Raw genomic sequence first — 19,071 nt, 5'->3', positions numbered from 1 at the left:
GGTTATCAATTAAATTAAAAACTATTCTAACATATCTAAATGAAGATCGTGCTGTGCAGAGAGAATGAAATAGTTGTGTCGGAAAAAGTTGCCTTGTAGACATGAAAGAGAGTTAGATCCACTTCCCTTAGGCACCCACACAGACCACATGAATTCACAAATTCCGAGCACAGACTTCCTTCTACATTTCCATGCTTTAGTCAACATAAAGCTTGCAAATATGCAGCTCTCCATATATTTTCATTAAAATTGGCTATGAAATATCTACCTAGCATCTTGGGAGACACCCACATTTGTTCTGCTGCTGTTTAGAATCAGCTACCATAGAAGGAATTGTTCATCATTTCTAACACATTTGAGAAAATTATGTGTAGAAATACCACACATACGCTGCTGACTTTTGAAGCTGTGAACTTTTTATGGTTCCGTAAAATCAAAGCCAACTTGGACTGGACAGAGGACACCTTCAGACAGACGGCTGTCCTTTGACTGTTTTTCAAGAAAAGAGGACTGTAAAGTAGGACACATGGTAGTGACCCTAGTAGAGGGCAGAAAACAACAACAACCCACCCCAAAATCTTCAACAGCCTTTCTGAACATGTGACCTTCTCTTGCCTAATAAAAATATTTGGACAATCGTTTTCCCTCTTGCTCAGAAAATGTTACAAAATGTTATGTTACACCTCCTATCCCCCATTTGTTGCCATTTTCCAAATCAACAGATTGTACACTTTACTTAAGGCTTGTAACTAAAGCTTCAGGGAACGAATGTAGCATCAAGAAGCCATAGTCCCAATTATAAGCAATCATCCAGAGCACATAACAGACAGGCCCTGTCAGTTCCATTCACTGCATCATCTTTCAGGAGAGTGAGATTCTATTACTAGGAGAATCTGAAGCACAAACTTGCTTTGATAACGGATAAGGGGTAACATAACACAGATGAATGAAGGTTCCCCCTTTTGTAACTGCCATATACAAGTTCTGCTGCTTTTAAAAGCTTTGTTTCCCTCCCTCTTTCTCCCCCGTCACTCTCTGTTATCTATTTTTAAAGATGAGAAATAATTCTAGCTATTGATCTACCTTCTGGTTAATTTTCTGATGCCTCTGGATGAAGCAAGTCTGCAAAACATTTCTGGCTTGCTTCCAAAATCTACAGTGACTTTGCAAACAACAATAGATGAGGGAGAAATATAATATTGCAGCATTCAGGTGAATAATACATTGCCAAGCGATGCCTGGCTCAGCATCACTGCAGGTAACAATGGTTTATTGGTCTCATTTTTTTTTTAACTGGAGCGATTCCTTTTCAATTTATGATTAGACAAGCTGGAAAGGCTAGAGGCAGAAAAAAGTTTTCAACAGAGTTGAAAGTTCATAGGAGAAGAACTATTGTTACTCTTGATGTACACAGCAATTCATTGCGCCTCTGGTCAACCTCAGTAAGGGAATTTTATTTTTCAAGCATTAGAAAAACCTGCAGAAACAATGTGATCAGGCAGATGTTGGGGTAAGCCTGTAGAACAATGAACATTTTGCTCTATTGTACCAGTTTCAACACCTGGAAAATGACTATTCTTTCTTAATGCAAGGTTAGGGAACCTATGGCCATGCTGGCTGGGACTGATGGGAGTTGCGAAGTCCAACTGTACCTGCAAAACCATAGGTTCCTTGTCCCTGGGCTAATGAGATACCATCTACAATGCTTTCTAATTCTGCTTCTTCTTCTTTCATTGAGTAAGTAAGGCTTGAGTCTAAGCCTTTAGCCAGTGCAGCTTCCCCTTGTGCTGCTCTTTCAAAATACCCTGGAAGAATGGCAGATGCAATTGATAGACTATATGGAATTGGCAGAGATGACTGGCAGAATCCGAGACATGGGAGAAGAACAAACGGAAGATGAGTGGAAGAAATTTAAAGTTTATCTGCAAAAACATTGTAAATTATTTGAATGTTAAAGTGATGCAGCATACTGAGACAATGAGGCATTAGTGACAAAGTTGAGAGGAATGTGCAAATATGTTTTTATGTAACAAGTAAAGAAACAAAGTTAAATTAATCAAAGCGATGGGGGATTAGAAGATAAGTGGACAGCAGTGGGAGTGGTTAATTTAAAAGAAATTAAAAAATGTTAAAATTAGTTAAAATACAACAAGATTTTGCTGAAATTAAAATTGGAAATTTGAATACAGAAAAGGGAGATGTGAGGAAGTCAGGAAAGTAAGCTATATGAGAGTAAGAGTTGAACATATATAATTATTTTGTTTGGTTGTGTGTTTTATATTGTTTATTGTTTTTTGTTATGTTGTTTTGTTTTGTCTGTTACTATAAATCTGTTGAAATCTCAATAAAAATGTATTAAAAAACAAAAAACAAAATACCTATTCATCTGACTCAGAGGTTGAACTGAACTCAGAGTCAACAATCCTTGCCGAGATCAGGGCTTGCTCTAAGTCATGGAAGCCATGAAATGGATTGCCATGTATTGTGGAGAAGTCTCTCCAACCTTGCTCTGCCCTCCAGCCGTTGTTGGGGTCTACAATTCTCATCATCCCTGACCACTTGGCCATACTGGCTGGGGCTGGTGAGAGCTAGAGAACAGAATGTGGAGGCTACCACTTGCTGAACCTTCTGTCTATTCTCTTGGTTTTGACCTTATTATTAAGTACAGCATATTCTCTAAGAATTAAATTTAACTCAATAAACATTCTTCTATTGTTTCTCTGAGTCTTCCCTTGTGGTCTTATTTGTAGAACACAGGCACATCAACAAGCATTTGGAAGGTGGTCTTGAAATGCCCCTGTATCATGGAACGCAGATCCATGTTTCCAACAATCTCATTCATTTTTCTCTTGTGTTCCAGATCATTTATTATTTTCAGTATTTAACTACTCAGCCAGGGTTCAGTTAATTAATTTGCCTTCCATTCACTTCATTTCTGCCATGATATTTTGAGTATAATTACTCTTGTCACTGTGCAAAAGGTGTGAGCTTCATGTATAATCTTCATCTGGAAGATGTGCTGACTTCTCTATGAAAGTCAGCATGCACGAAGATCAGTCAAGGGTTTATTTACATTCTTTCTTAATTTTTGCAAGTGATATCAATTAACGGGGAAGGCCGAGAGTTAAGGTGTTCTTTTTGAGATAACAAGTTGTTCAAGTGGTTAAGTATATTGCTGTTTAATGGCTGATAAGAACTAATGGTTAGGAGGTAGTTGGAAACATCTTTGTGATTGAAATAGGGTGATCATTGCTTCCTTCTGCAAAACAAACAAAAAATAAAAATAAAACCAACCCTGCAGTGACTGGGAATCCCTCTATTCATTCTGCTGGACCTCTGCCTCAGAATCCTGCCCTGACAGCAATCCTTGCAATGGACTGTCCAGGAAGAGAGCACCCAACACTCTAATCTGCTGTTGCAGTCCTGAGGCACCATGAAGATGACCAAGGCTGCAGTCTTACGCTTATTTGTTTGAGAGTAAGTCTCACTGAATGCATATATGCCTTACTTCTGAGCAAATGCGCTTAGAATTGGGTTTCTTCAAGTCTACGCACTGATTTGATGAATGGTTTATCAGGGGCATGACGAGGACAGTGAAGTATATGGATGCATATGTAACATTTTGCAAAATTTAAATTTAAAGATTAACAAATATAGACTGAAATCCAAAATCCTATATATGAGTCAATCAGTTAATGAGATTCATTCAGTAGGGACTGGGTGTCCATCAAGTTGGCATGCTGAACTCTAGCAGGCTGGTGCTCAGTTTTCTGCTCATTGGGACAACTGCATGTGATATAATCACTGTTTGTAGTGCCTTAGCCAATATGGGTTGGTTCAGTTCCCCCACTGTCCTGCAAAGAATATGTCAAATATGCCAAACTGGCTCATTGCTGTTCTATTAATTCCTTGTGCATCCAACTGCCCTTCATCAGAAGTTGGAAGGTATGGAACATGGAGTCTCTTCCCTATGCACTTGGAGTTGTTTATTGCCTGGTTTAACTCACAGATGACTGCCTCTGCTTTGCAGTCTCTCAACTGCATTGGAACTGGGGCTGAAATGAAATGTCCCAATATAATGGCCAAAAAAGGAGGGCAGTATAGAAACAAATTAATGTTAGTGGCAGGCTGGTGAGTGTTGAGAAAAACATAAGCTTCCAGAAGGCACCAAGACACTTTGACAGAAAGAAAAGGCCTTGTTAAAAAAATAAAAAACCACATGATTTGTTTACTTCAACACTTGCAAATGAGGAAAGGAGAAAAATGACAGGATGAGAAGCACTTCCCAGCAGATACACAGAAGTACAAGGAGAAAGAAAAAGCACAGGAACTGTAGAGCTTACCTGAACAGATAATCAAAAACCATCACACTCTCTGAAACTGTGTCTCAGAGAATGAACAGCATTCTGAATTCTAACAGAGGGTTTTATAACTGGGAGAAAATCTCCCTGACAGGATGATATGCTCCCTGTATAACTTGAACTTTGATACAAAATGTGCAATTATTAGTATGTAAAAAAGGTAATATTCCCTATGTGTTTGTTTAGGCAAGACATGGGTTCCTAAGAATGTAAGGAGAGCGCTGCTGACTCAGCCCAAAGGCCCATGTAACCCAGAATCCTGTTCTCGCAATGTCCAACCAGATGCCTACAGGAAACCCACAAGCAACACCTGAGCACAGCAGTGCTCTTTCCTGGCTCTTTTTTGGACAGAGATGACTTGGCCACGGTTCTAAAGCAGCTGCACTGACTGCCCGTTTGTTTCCAGGTCCAATTCAAGGTGCGCATGTTAGTGTTTAAAGCCCTCGTTGACTTAGGTCCCAAATATCCCCAAAACGACTTAGGTCCCAAATATGTGAAAGATCTCCTCCTTTCCTACAGACCCTACCAGATGTTAAGATCAGCACTTGGTAGTTCTTCCAACCCCAGAAAGTTGGGGGGTGGGATAACAGGAATGGGCATTCCCTGTGGCAACCCTTAAGTTGTGGAATTCCCTCCCCACCGAGTTGTGTCTAGCTCAGGTTTTCTCAACCTCAGCCCTCCAGATGTTTTTGACCTACAACTCCCATGATCCCTGGCTAGCAGGACCAGTGGTCAGGGATGATGGGAATTGTAGTCTCAAAACATCTGGAGGGCTGAGGTTGAGGAAGCCTGGTTTAACTTCTTCATTATACTGCCATGAATGCTGAAGATGCACCTCTTAACAACAACAACAACAACTTGATGGAGATAATGAAATAAGCCAGTGTCAGTCACAGAGTAGCTGCAGTGGAAGAACAGTCTTCCAGAGGTAAAAGAGAATTTTAGACCACAGCAATGTTTTCATAATGCACGTTCACCCAGGATCATAGAGGGTGTTTGTGGCCATTTTTGCTTCTTTCATGATGGTATTGATGAATCGGTCAAGGTGTCCTCAAACAGTATGCTGCCTGGTGTCCTAAAGCATGTACAAGCTTGCTATGTAACTTGCAAGGCTCAGATCACAGCAGGAGCCAGTGTTTGTCCACTGGGGATACTATGCTGGCGGCCTTCTATTCCTTGAAAAATTCTGGAAGCAATTTAAAAATCTGGCAAGGGCTGGTGAACAATAGGGAGTTACAGTAATCCAGTCTGGATGACACAGAATCATTGATCAGGGCTGCAAGTTTTGCAGCATAGATAACTTTGGCATCCCAAAAATGTTCTGTAGACAGAGATAAGATTCCCTTTCCTATAAGAGATGGTTGCATCATATTCCTCATTTGGCTTCTCTAATTCAGCTTCTGACTCAGCTGCTATAAGCTATGCCTTATCCACCAAGGGGAAGGCAAGAAGCTGAAAGCAACCAAATGATAAAATGAACCACTTAGAAGGAAAGTGCTCTAAAAGGCATTAAATATTGTACAGATTTTGCAGGCCACTTGGTTTTCTGGGCTTCATAGCCACATGCCGAGAAGGATCACTGTTATCTCCAGCAGCATGTTCTAGCATTCAATTGCTGCAGGAATAACTGGCAATCCAGATGTTTAAACATGGGTGGGGTGGGGGTTGCCTATTGAGTTTGGATGGGTTTTGTCAACAATGCCTGATTTGTGAGATACAGATGAATTTTGGCGACTACTGGGAGGAAGTGAACTCTCTGACACTTTTGTGTTTTGTGGAACACAAAAGATACCCAGACCAAACTGGTATAAAAGGATTGTCTTGCAAAGAACTATTGGCAATCCATTTCCGCACAAACCTTAACTAGCATGGAGCTGGAGATTCCAAATCTAAGCTTTACTACTTTGAATTTAATCGTCCAGAAGCACAGCAGCAAATCAAACATTCAAAAGGCAGCAAATGCATTGCTGGGTAACTCCAATAGGGCACAGCCAGATGAACGTAAAAAGATGTGTTGTTTTTTGTGCAAGACTGAAGGTGGAAGTGGCTGCATCTGCACCATATTCCTTGATCTGGCACTGCTTGTGATCCAGTTTCTTTCTTTCTAGTACTGAAGATTGCGCCTCATTAAATAAATGATGGCTCTGCATAATTAGCCTGGAGTGCCTCTTCCTAATTATTCTTACCTTCCTTCTTCATTAACAGAGTAATTTAAAAAGGAAAGGAAAGATTGGGTTGGAACGGTGCATAGAAAGCTGCCTTCTACAGAGATGGTCCATCTAGTAACAGTGTCCTCCTACACTGGCCGGCAGCAGCTCTTCAGAGTTTCAGAAAAGGAGACTAGCCCAGATGTTCCTGGAGTTGAGTAAAGCCGGAAGCGTTTGTACGTGAAGAACGTAAGTGCATTATTTGTTTCTTACTTCATCTTCATATTATTATTCTGTCATCCAAATTTAGTTGTTGTTGCTGGCATCCATCTGTCTCGGGAGACAATGGAGGGATGTGCCTTCAGGGGTGAAGTCCAAGCACTGGAGAGTTCCAGTGCCTGCTGTGGCTGTACAGACAGATATGGGAGAGACATGTTTTGTTGCAGCTGGGGCACATTTAGCAATGCTCTGATAGAAATACATTGTCTGGAGGCCCTGTATAATCCTGTCCTTTCGGCTCTGTGGAAATATAATGGATTCAGCAATGAATGAAAGCAAAGAAGTCCGACAGACTTCATGTCTACTGTGGGCTTTCTATGCACCTCTAATTCACCACATTATATAGATCACTTGTTAAATATAAAACCACGGCAAAGGAAGCGAGAGTGCCTGACAACTTTCCTAAATCTTCCAGGCTCCATTTGCACTCTGGATACATCTGCAACCACCTCTCTGGTTTGCCTCGCCTGATTCTGTCATCCGGAGTTCTCTGCTTTGCATGCAATTCATTACATCATACTTACTGATTACTCTGGTGCTTTTATTCTGCATCGTGGAGTTGCGTTACTGTTGTTAAACTGGCTGTTTTGGCCCATTTATTATTGAATGCTGTTGCCTCCCCATAAGACTACTGAAGTTGAGGGGTATTCATCACAGAAACATTAGGAGCCAACTTTGGGGTCCCTTTGGCCCCTCAAATAAAATATTTGAGGGGTCTACCCCCCAAAGTTGATGGGCATTGCTATTCAAATAGTATGGGTGAGCCTCGGCATACAACTGATTATGTGGGGTGGGGCTTACCTGCCCCCTCAATATTTTATTTGGCATCCCTGACAAAAACGATGAATGCTGATTTGGTTGCAAAGATCCAAAGGGCTGTCACTGCAGAAGTTGGAGCAGGCTAGTTATCTGCTGCTCCAGAGAGCAAGACTAGAACCATTTGTAGGGAAGTACAAACTGAGCTGGACCATCAAGAAGGCTGATCGCCGAAGAATGGATGCCTTTGAATTATGGTGTTGGAGGAGACTCTTGAGAGTCCCGTGGACTGCAAGAAGATCAAACCTCTCCATTCTGAAGGAAATCAGCCCTGAGTGCTCACTGGAAGGACAGATCGTGAAGCTGAGGCTCCAATACTTTGGCCACCTCATGAGAAGAGAAGACTCCCTGGAAAAGACCCTGATGTTGGGAAAGATGGAGGGCACAAGGAGAAGGGGACGACAGAGGACGAGATGGTTGGATAGTGTTCTCGAAACTACCAGCATGAAGGAATTTTTGGAAGGAAGGAAGGAAGGAATTTTTTTATTGACTATGGCAGACCAACACGGCTACCTATCTGTAACTGGAACTACCAGCATGAGTTTGACCAAACTGCGGGAGGCAGTGGAAGACAGGAGTGCCTGGCGTGCTCTGGTCCATGGGGGTCACGAAGAGTCGGACACGACTAAACGACTAAACAACAACAACAACAAACTGCTGATTGCATGGGAATTGAGCTTTCTTTGGCAGGCACCATGGACATGGGTTTGATTGGAGGACCTCTAAGGTCCCTTTGAACTCTACGATTTTATGGTAACAATGATCATGCTTGTTGTTGTTGTTGTTGCTGCTGCTGCTGTACTCACGTGGCACAGAGTAACCACTCCACCAAAAAAAGAATGTACTGAAAGGGAGGCTGGTTTCCATCCGGTTATGTGCCAGAGTCTGTTAATTTGCACTGAGTCACTTGGCCTTCAAGATGCTTGCAAGAGGCTGGATGGGAAATGGGGGAGTGATCAGGGCTTTCTATCCTCCTCAGTACCATTTTATAATGCCAGCAGAAGAACACTATGATAACCTGCCATGCTAAAAGAAAATGAACCACAGGATTCTGCACAACACCATTATGATGGAGTAAAGCTGAATGTGTTTTGTAATGCTCTCAATGGAAAGACTGTTTGCATATGAAATAATACATATAAAAGAAGAAATAATAATAATAATAATAATAATAATAATAATAATAATAAAATGATGTGCAGTCTGTCGTGCAGTCAAACAGAGAGCTACACAAGGATTCTTGTCCTAAAGTTTAGATTCTCCATAACTCAGAAGCATAGCACAGGGCAGTACAACTGGAATCTGGCGTTAAGAAGAACACCACATTAACCATTTTGTGTGAATTGCTTTGTGGAGCAGCAAAACAGCAGCCCAAGCTACAGAAATAAGAGAACCCACTAGATGGCAGCCTAGTGCAACATGAACTTGATCCACAATATTATGGACTGAAGGGGGGGGGGAAGCAAATGAGAAGATGGACACGGGAGTCTGGAGGTTTTTTGCTGTGCTAATAAGCCCCTAATTTGAACACCTGCTGCTGAAAACAAGGGCATTAATGGACCATCCCTTTGCAAAATAAGAATAATAAAAGGTGTTCTTCTGGATAATGGTGGCTCGAACCTTAAGGTTCCACTCAAATGGCTGGAAAGCTCTCAGAGATAATATGAATGATAGGGTTTGCGGATAGAAGCACAGCCAGCAAAAAGGAATCAGGGCTCTATGACGTGTGATAGGGAAGACAGTGGATATTTGGTTCTCTAGCAGCATAAATAAACTGCATAATGGCTTAAATTCACAAACCTTAACCATTTATCAAAAATAATTTTAATAAAATGACACAAGCTAAACTGATGCCATCAATTTGATTTTAATTAACTTTATAATGGAATGTTTTTAGAATGTGGGATTATTTGATTGTTGTTAGCCACCCTGAGCCCAGCTTCGGCCTGGGGAGGGCAGGATATAAATAAAAATTATTATTATTATTATTATTATTATTATTATTATTATTATTATTATTGGAATGTGAAAGGCAGTTTGCAGCACACAGCATTTTCTTCAGATTTTATAAAATCCCTATACAGTGGTAGCTCGGGTTACATACGCTTCAGGTTACATACGCTTCAGGCTACAGGCTCCACTAACCCAGAAATAGTACCTCAGGTTAAGAACTTTGCTTCAGGATGAGAACAGAAATCGTGCTCCAGCGGCACGGCAGCAGCAGCAGGCCCCATTAACTAAAGTGGTGCTTCAGGTTAAGAACAGTTTCAGGTTACGAATGGACCTCCGGAACAAATTAAGTACTTAACCCGAGGTACCACTGTATCTTCAAGTGAGGGATTGTAGCTCAGTGGTGAAAGACATTATTTGAGTGCTGAAGCTTCTGGGCATCACCGATTTAAAAGACCAGTTAGGAAGTGATGGGAAAGACCTCTGCAAGAGGCTACAGAGCAGGGATAGCCAACACAGGGCCCTCCAGGTAGTGTTGGACCCCGTCTCCCATCAGCACCAACCAGTATGGTTAATGGCTGAACAATATAGGAGATGGAGTCCAAGAACGTCTGGACTTCAGACTGGGCGGCCCTTCCATAGAGACTCACTGCAACACTGAACTAGACAGACAAACAGTCTGACCTGGAATAAGGCAGTTTTCTATGGGCAATATTCAACATTAGTTACATGTAGAGTAGTTCCATTGGCTCCAATAGGTTTAAGCCATTTCGACCCATTGGTGTCAATAGGTCTACTGTGAGGATGACTTAGTAGGATGACAATCCTATGTTCCTAAGCACAAATTATAAACTAACAATGGTAGATGAGATGAACCAACTCAAGCAACACAACTGGGAACATCTAAATATGAAGAAAGTTAAGCTCTGGATCGGAATGGTTTTTTAAAACCAGCTTCTTTCAACCTTTTTCCTCCCTCATTCCCACCACCACAATTCAGGGAGGTTTCTCCCATGGAGGAAGGAAACCTGAAATATATAGTTCTTGCGGCCTGTGGCCTCAATGTACAAGGAACATATTTATTTATTATTATAACATAATGACAGTTGCTAACAACTCAAACAGAAGAATGGGTTTATCACATGATTTTGCTTATTGCGTGAATCGGCCCTTGAGATGGACAGCAGAGTGAGAAGGGAATGGAGAGGCTGTAATGGCAGGTGAGGTTGAGTCAGGGTTGAAACAAGTGTGGTGAGGGATATGGGGCCCAATGCCACAACCATATCAGCAAGTGGCAGCCATGAAGGCAATAATAATAATCTTATTATTTGTACCCCACCCACTCTGGGCAGGCTGAAAATCCAGATTATGCAGACTTCTAACCACATCAGCCTGCAGCAAAACTATTGTAAGCCTCCACCGGAATGTGAAGGATCAACTCATGGCTTGGCAAAACCTTCTGCATACCAGCAGATGCAAACAACACAACTAGACATAACGTCGCTTCCAAACACGAGTATTTCGTTTTGCTTTTTTGACTGATAGCCGTTGAAAGAGCTATCCTAACCTTGCAGAAGTGAGTATTTTTACCCTTCCCTATATTAAAAGGTCTCAGGGGCAGGTTACAATACCTGAAACAGCAACAACACTCCATTTTTTTAAATAAAATAAATAAGAGGAAAATGCAAATTTAATATGAAAGGTTAAAACCTACCAGTGGGTTAACTTTTCATAAATGTCTGGGCAGAAGGAGAAAGAGAACTTTTCATAAATGTCTGGGCAGAAGGAGAAAGAGAACTTTTCATAAATGTCTGGGCAGAAAGTCCTAGCATTGTGCAAGAATGTAAAAAAAGTTGGCACCTAGCGTATTTCCAGGGAAAGCATTCCATAATTTGGGTGCATTGCTTGAAGAACAGCCCCCACTTTCCTGATTGATCAACTTCACTGGGTCACCCCGAAAAGGGGGGGACGGGACTTGCTCCGTCTACAGACCAACCCATGCTTACAAAACGTCTTTTGATGAAGAATACAATAGAAATCCAGGAACACAGATCTGATCTAACAGCAGATCAGTGAGTTGCAGTGTGCAGTGAACTACGGCTCTGATCTAAAAGGCCCTCACAGCCGCTGTTTGAAATGTTGAATCTAATTTACTGTATGTCAGTCACAAAGAATTAGATTTCTCCTTTTTTTTAAAAAAAACCCCTACTGAAATCTCTCTCTCTCTCTCTCTTGGGACAAGATTACTATTTGCTGAACTTTGCAATCAGTAACCAACAAGTAATCATTGTGCCACCATATAACAGGGAAACCAACAAGTAAGTCTTAACTGCACTGGTTATTTGCTTGTGGATCCAATTCAAGGTGCTGACTTCTGTTAGTGCTGACCTTTAAAGCCCTAAATGGCCTCGGTCCAGTATACCTGAAGGAGCATCTAAAAGCCCATCATTCAACCCAGCGCCAAGGGCCTTCTGGCAGTTCCCTCACTGTGAGAAGCAAAGTTACAGGGAACCAGGCAGAGGGCCTTCTTGGTAGTGGCACCCCCCCCCCCCCCGTGGAACGCCCTCCCATCAGATGTCAAATAAAGAAACAACTATCTGACGTTTAGAAGACATCTGAAGGTTCAGGGAAGTTTTTAATGACTGATGTTTTAATGTATTTTTAAACTTTTGTTGGAAGCCGCCTAGAGTGGCTGGGGAAACCCAGCCAGATGGGCGGGGTATTAATAAATACATACCGTAAATAAATAGCTTTGAAGAAACAGCTTGGAACCATATAGTTGGTAGAACAGCAGGCTGCCAATGTGCTAAAAATCTGCTGTGGAGGTTTTTCTACAAGTCAATGAGAGATAGAGTGCCTTCTCTGATATAGCATCAAAACTGTGGACCACCTTGCCCTTTGTTCTCATTGGCTATTTTAGTTGTTTAGCCATTCCTGTTGTGATTTACTGCTTTTTAAAGATGCTCTGACTATATTTCATGGCGATATGACTTTTTTTGATCTTATTTTGTAAACCACCCTGATGTTTTAAATATTTATTTATGTGCATTTATAGCTCATCCTTTGCTATGCTGTCTCAGGGCTGGTTACGTACGGCTAAAACAACAAGTAAGCCAAGTAGTGCACAAGAACACTAATCCATCAATTAGGTTGTATCAACCACACAGCAAGTAAGACCACGAGCAACAATACAGAGGGAGTGAAGCTCTCAACTCACCCTTCAACCAAAAGCCCAATACAAAAAGGTGCATCTTGGCCCACCAACAAAATGTATGCAATGGTGGGGCCAACACAGAAAAGGTCCTTCCATGCCGCATTGCATGGTACTTTTAAGGTCTACCTCTGCCTCCTTGCATATCGTAACACCCTAGAAGGTCTATCATGGGAAGAGATGTACCTTTAGGTGTTTTGGGGCCAAAGCCAATGAAAGGTGGTTTAAAAATATTTTAATAAAGTAGATAATAAGTAAAACTAAAACTATATTTTCAAGGTTGATGCTCACACAAATGGAAGGATTGAATCAGATGTGCAAATGATTCAGTGTGTGTCCACACTGCAAGCTAATTGTTCTAAATTAATACTATTCTGAAGGGCTTTTTTGGGATGTGATAAGCCTCTGGACATCTGTTTTCAGAAAGAAATCTCTTTCCACTAGCTGCACCAGCCCCAAATCATATTACTATGTGACCCTGTTGTTACAGCCCCTGTGCAAATAAAAAACAGGTCAGTAACCAATGCACGAGGTGGCGTTTCACCTAAGATGTTATTCTGTGGCAACACGTCAGCTAGCGGAATTGTGTAACTGCATCGTGAGACACACTCTTGGCAAAGCAGGCATGTGCAGAGAGGAAGTGCAGAAGATCAGGTCCAACAAACGACTAGACGTTAAGTTCAAAAGGATGTGGGACCTGACATCTTTCCGCAGGGCCTGCGAGACAGAGTTGTTCCACCAGGCCTTTGGTCAGGGCGCAGCCTGACTCCCTCCTCTGGCAACCTGCACAGAATTTTGCTTAATCGGTTGCCATTAATTTGATTTTAATTAATTTTTATAATGAAATATTTTTAGAATGTTTGATTATTTGATTATTGTTAGCCGCCCTGAGCCCGGCTTTGGCTGGGGAGGGCGGGATATAAATAAAAATTTATTATTATTATTATTATTATTATTATTATTATTATTATTATTATTCTTTTATGCCAGTTGAATGCTGCAAAATGAGGATGACTCAGAAGATGTTTGTTACAAAACTTGAGAACAGCCAAAAGGAAGCGTTTCTTCACAAAGCACATAATGAATTTGTGGAACTTGCTTCCAAAATATGTGATCACGGCCTTTAGCTTGGATAGCTTTGAAAGAGTAATAGACAAATTCATGGAGGATAAGGCTATAGTCATGATGGCTATGTGCAACTGCTGGAATTGGAGGCACTGAATACAGTTGCTCGGGAATAACAGCAGAAGAGAGTTATTGTGCTTGGGTCCTGAATGTGGGCTTCCAACAGGAGGCAGGATGTTGGAGTAGATGGACCTTTGGTCTGATTCAGCAGGTTTCTCTCACTACAGTGGTACCTCAGGTTAAGTATTTAATTCGTTCCAGAGGTCCGTTCTTAACCTGAAATTGTTCTTAACCTGAAGCACCACTTTAGCTAATGGGGCCTCCTGCTGCTGCTGTGCCACCAGAGCCCAATTTCTGTTCTTATCCTGAAGCAAAGTTCTTAACCTGAAGCACTATTTCTGGGTTAGCAGAGTGTGTAACCTGAAGCGTATGTAACCCGAGGCACCACTGTATTCTAAAATGAAGGATGAAGGAAGGGACGTGGGTGGAGCTGGAATCAGTGCAACACTTTGCTGCTCACTACTGGATCATGCTGTTCAACGTTGAGATTCATTGTGTTCCCTTTTCAAGGAAAGGCCCTTATTCCATTATAGGCTCTGCCAGTGTTGAATGGTTAAAGCACACAATGGACACAAGCCCACATTGCTTAGGACGGTTCGCTTCCCAGCAGCTCTCCTAATCTGCAGAAACCCCAGGTACCACATCATATCACTTACCCATCAGGCAGTTTTCGGAGGACATAAAAAGCTGTATACGAATGCTGATACGTCTGCAGAATGAAATTAAAGTGAGAGAAAAAAAGGGGATTAGTAATGTAAAGTGTCAAGATTCTGTTATCGCTACAGCTCTAGGATGAGGAAATACCTGGGATTTGTTTTGTGCTTAATTGCATTTGCAAAGCGGGGGGGGGGGGGAGATACAAAAACCAATTTCGTTCTGTCATAGAGAGGGAGAGAGAATTAATTCACCTAGCGTGGCTGTGTATTCTTTCCACCTCACACCTTATTAGAACGTTTGGCGAGTCCTATGACTCCAGATGCTCTCTGTCATCGCTGTGGATACAGGGCCTTTGATTATGCTAGGGGCACATGCTCCCAGCAATAGCTAAATTTGGAACAAGCTTTAATGAGGACACCTTGGTCCGGCAGAGGCAGGGTGCACAGCTATGACAGGCAAACAGTCCGTCACTCTGTTCTATCCCACTGTAAATATGCCCAGGCATTACATCTGCTAGCACAGGAGAGAAAGTCATGGTGCCCTTTTCCAGCTGGGATGTGAGAGTTTATTGGCTTAAGCCTTGCTTCTGAACTGGAGGCTTGATCTCACTGTTTATTATCAGGGCTACCAACTTACAGCAAGTCAAAAAAGCAAAAACTCTTGACCCCAGGAGCTGAATTCTGGGAGTCCTGCAAAGATGAAATAAAAATTAAAGGAAGCTGGGGGTGGGGAGAGAAGTGTAAACCAGCAATGACAACCAGGTTGCTCACTCCTACTGAGTTATTCAGGTGAAAGATAGGTCCTTCTAAGAAGCTTATTACTTTAAAAGAACCCCTCGCTCTGTTGTTGCTGCTACTGCTGCTTTTGTTTTTTAAGTATCTCTCTCACCCTTCCTCCCAAGGGAGCCCAGGCAGCCAAGAACAACAGAGTAAAAGCAATACAATTAAAAACTGAACAAAACATAACCTAAACCATTTAAAAACAATTAAGAACATCTACAAACATTAAAAACATCTACAAACATTTTTAGATTACCAACAACCAAATCTATTGTGGGTTTGATATTAGAGCATGTGTTACATTTTCAATATTGCTGTTCACTTAAAGATCAAAAGGTTATAATAGTCATGGTCATTTCCTCTCCTGGGGTATCTTAAGAACTGTAGTTTTGTGTAGAGGAGAATTCTCACCATCTTCCTTGATGGAAGCCATGGCAGTTAAAGGAGAGTCACATAGATGTCTACTTCTTCCCCAGGCTCACCTGAAGATGTTGGGGATTGAACTTTTTGCATGCAAAGCGAATGCATTCATTGCTAAATGTCCTCTAATAGACATTGTTGCTCCAAGCAGACTTCCCACCAGGCTTCACTTCCTGGCTTGTAACTCTAGGCCATGCAGAATCAGTTGCATATATCATGGATTACCAACATGGTGTCTTCTAGACCTCAGAATCATAGAATTGTAGAGTTGGAAGGGACTGTGAGGGTCATCAGCTATCTCTGGCACATGATTGTAGCTGATAGAATTCTATATGTGACGCATTGGGAACAAGAAAAATAGCAATGGTTTGAACCGGAATGTCTAAAATTAAATTTGTAAGATGGAAGGCAGAATTCAAAAATGTTTGATTTGTATGGTTTCCTTCTCTACTTATTGATTTTATCACTTAAAGTTGAATATTTGTAGTGTTAGAAGACCTGTATCTCAATATGCTGTGCTTAAACAGTTTGTAGTGAAAGTAATAGTGTTGCTTCTGCAAGGTTTATAACAATTTAAAACCTAAGAGGGCAAAGCACAAAGATGCTTGGGGAACAATTTTTAATAGACTTTGCCTGCCTTTGACTCAGGGCTGACAGATAAAGGTTGCTTCCCCTCAAATGGCCCAGTAAAATAATTTTGGCCAAGGGTACTCTCTGTTTGCTAGTCCCAGAGGGCAGTCCTTATATTAACAAATACAGACCTAAGTGGCTGTGGTCTCCCTCCCAATCCCTGAGCCAGGATGAAAAGCTAGTTTCATTTCACCTTCCTTCTCCTCCTCATTCCCCAGCCTGTCCTGAGAATGCACATTCAATTGGATTTGGAACAACAGGGAGCTAATTGCTTCCCTGTAAACAACTTCTCTGCAGAACATGCTAAAACGTACTTGCGGTGTGCACTAGTGTCAGAGCTTTTGGTAATGAAATACTCCTGCTTCTAATTGCCATGATGAGTTTTCAATAGTCATTAGCAACATTACTGAGCCATCTAAATTGCGGTGCTCAAAATGAGCCAGTTATAAGTAGGCCTAACTGGGCAATCCAAACCAAATCTGTCCACATCTCCTCTTTCAAAGCCATCATTTAGAGAAGAACAAACCCTTCTGATGTATAAACAAAATTGTGATGTACAGATATAATATTTCTCTTCGCATTTGTACCTGTCCTTGCCTAAGGACCTCAGGCAAACTAATTTTATCCTCACAAAAACCTCTATGAAAAAGGTTTGGGTGATTGCAACCTGTCAAAAGAATGGCTGAAGGATTTAAACCAGGGATGGGGAATCTGAGGTCTACGAGATGCTGTTGGATTTCAGCTCCCATCATGGGAGCCAGCAGGGTCAGTGGTCAGCGACGAGGAGAGCTAGAGTCCAAAAACATCTAGGGGGAGGTCACAAATCCCCCATCCCTAATTTACAGCCAAACCTCTTCAACTGAAGAGAAGACCCAAAATTCAATTCAACCTGTTCCACTTTCACCAGGTGTGGCTAACTTGTGGGCCTCCATACAATGAGCCCATGAAGGCAACATTTTAGTGCACATCAGCAGCTGATGCATGGCAGAATTCCCCTTACCACTTGGAAGGATCATAAAGGCACTCAATATATGGTATACCTGTGGGTATAGGGTGGGATAAAAATTTAATAAATAATGATGATGATGAGCATCAGGCGCCTGAAAATTATACTTGGAATGGCCTGGGAGCAACCTCAGAGGCAGTGGCAAGTTGTTGTTGTTGTTGTTGTTGTTGTACCCTGCCCATCTGCAGCCTAGGCCTTAAATCTCTTTAAAACTGAATGATATTGGTAATGCACTCCTATACACATTTTTTCAGAACAGCTTATTGCTAGGTAAGTGTGCATACTATTGGAACCTTAACTGTCCTTGGCCCAGGTTGCTCACACTTAACTGGATATTAGATTGTTTCTCTTTCGTTGCTTCAGCACATCGCGGGGCACCACCTCTAAAATGACGCCCCCACAGAGCAACTCAGTCCTTGTCCCTCTTGTCCTGCATCATCCATCAGTCACTCAGCCAGCCTGTCACTGGAGGAGTTCATTTTCATTGCAGAATAACAGATGTTATTTTTCCCCCCTCTGGTTTTAAATCTTTTCGAGGCTGAAAGGGCTAATTGTCAAATGAAAAACTCTCAGCGCTGCCTGGTCATGACATTCTGTAATGAATCGGAACCAATCTATGTCTAAATAGGCTTCATTACCTTTCTGGAATCAGTGCAAAAGCAGGCCATGAACATATACAGGCTCACAATGTGGAGATACAGTTTTCTTCCATTTGTAAAAGCCTTTACATCATTATTGACTACTACTGATACTACTACAACTTATCGCCACCAATACTCTGCTCTTCCTCTTGAAGGTTCTCTAAGCAACTTGGGGACATGCTATCAGAAGGCTCTTTCTCTCCTATACGTAGCTACCTGGACCGCAATATTTTCTTGGGGTGCCCTTCTCCAAGTTCCCCCAATTAATTGTGGCAGATGGTTGCCAGGAAGGGTGGTGGTGCCTGATCCATGCAATCCCAGGGAGGACTATCTGGTTTCCACACTATGGTCTTTAAGGCTCCAGGTGAAGACCTCCTTGTCACTACAACCCATCAGGTGCCTCAGTTTTTGCACCAAGCACTCCCTTGCTGGTTTAAACTGTTTTACCAGCTGTGCATTTTATGCTGATTTTATGTCTTGCCAGGCACACATGCATGCATGCACACTCTCTCACACACCCCACGACGTAGAATCAGCATAAAACACATGTGTATATACAGCTAGATAGAAAGATTTGTTTTATTCTGGTTTGAGCATTTTGTTGTGGCTTGTATCTTTTATGTCTCTGCCAACCACATGCCGAACTTGCTTGCAGGGGTGGTATGCAAAGAAAACAAACAAACAAATGGATAAATTTGATGAGACCAGGGAGGATGGAAGTCAAGATCAGGAATAAAGAACTTCAGAACTCTGTATTGAGCCACCTCCTCCTGGAATTCTATCACACGTCTGACCATTATGCCTCACTTCTTCCACTGCATTGGAGGGGGTCCAACTCTGTGTCTCATTCACCTGAAAACTAAAGATCAGCTGAAGCAACTGTAAGAGCATGGCAGTCTATGTACATATCATTATGGAATGCCCTCCTGATGACTTCCACTTGGCACCATCTCTCTGGAGATTAAAAAGTGACTCTCCTGTGTTTTTAA

General features: G+C 41.8%; 1 protein-coding gene across 7 annotated transcripts in view; it reads right to left on the bottom strand.

Moving 5' to 3' along the window:
- The window catches only part of DPP6 (dipeptidyl peptidase like 6), a 506,474-nt gene that overhangs the window by 87,353 nt on the left and 400,050 nt on the right, over window positions 1-19,071 (bottom strand). For all 7 annotated transcript variants that reach the window (XR_014150079.1, XR_014150080.1, XR_014150081.1 and 4 more), the window contains exon 6: window positions 14,606-14,658. Coding sequence is in view for 1 of the 7 variants with exons in the window: in XM_081834265.1 (XP_081690391.1) it covers window positions 14,606-14,658 (53 nt within the window). In the remaining 6 variants the exon portion in view is untranslated. The remainder of the gene's footprint in view (window positions 1-14,605; window positions 14,659-19,071) is intronic.

This window comes from Podarcis erhardii (genome assembly GCF_964252035.2).
Source record: "Podarcis erhardii genome assembly, chromosome: 12".
In the NCBI taxonomy this organism is placed as follows: domain Eukaryota; kingdom Metazoa; phylum Chordata; class Lepidosauria; order Squamata; family Lacertidae; genus Podarcis; species Podarcis erhardii.
This window is presented reverse-complemented; position numbering and strand designations above follow the sequence as displayed.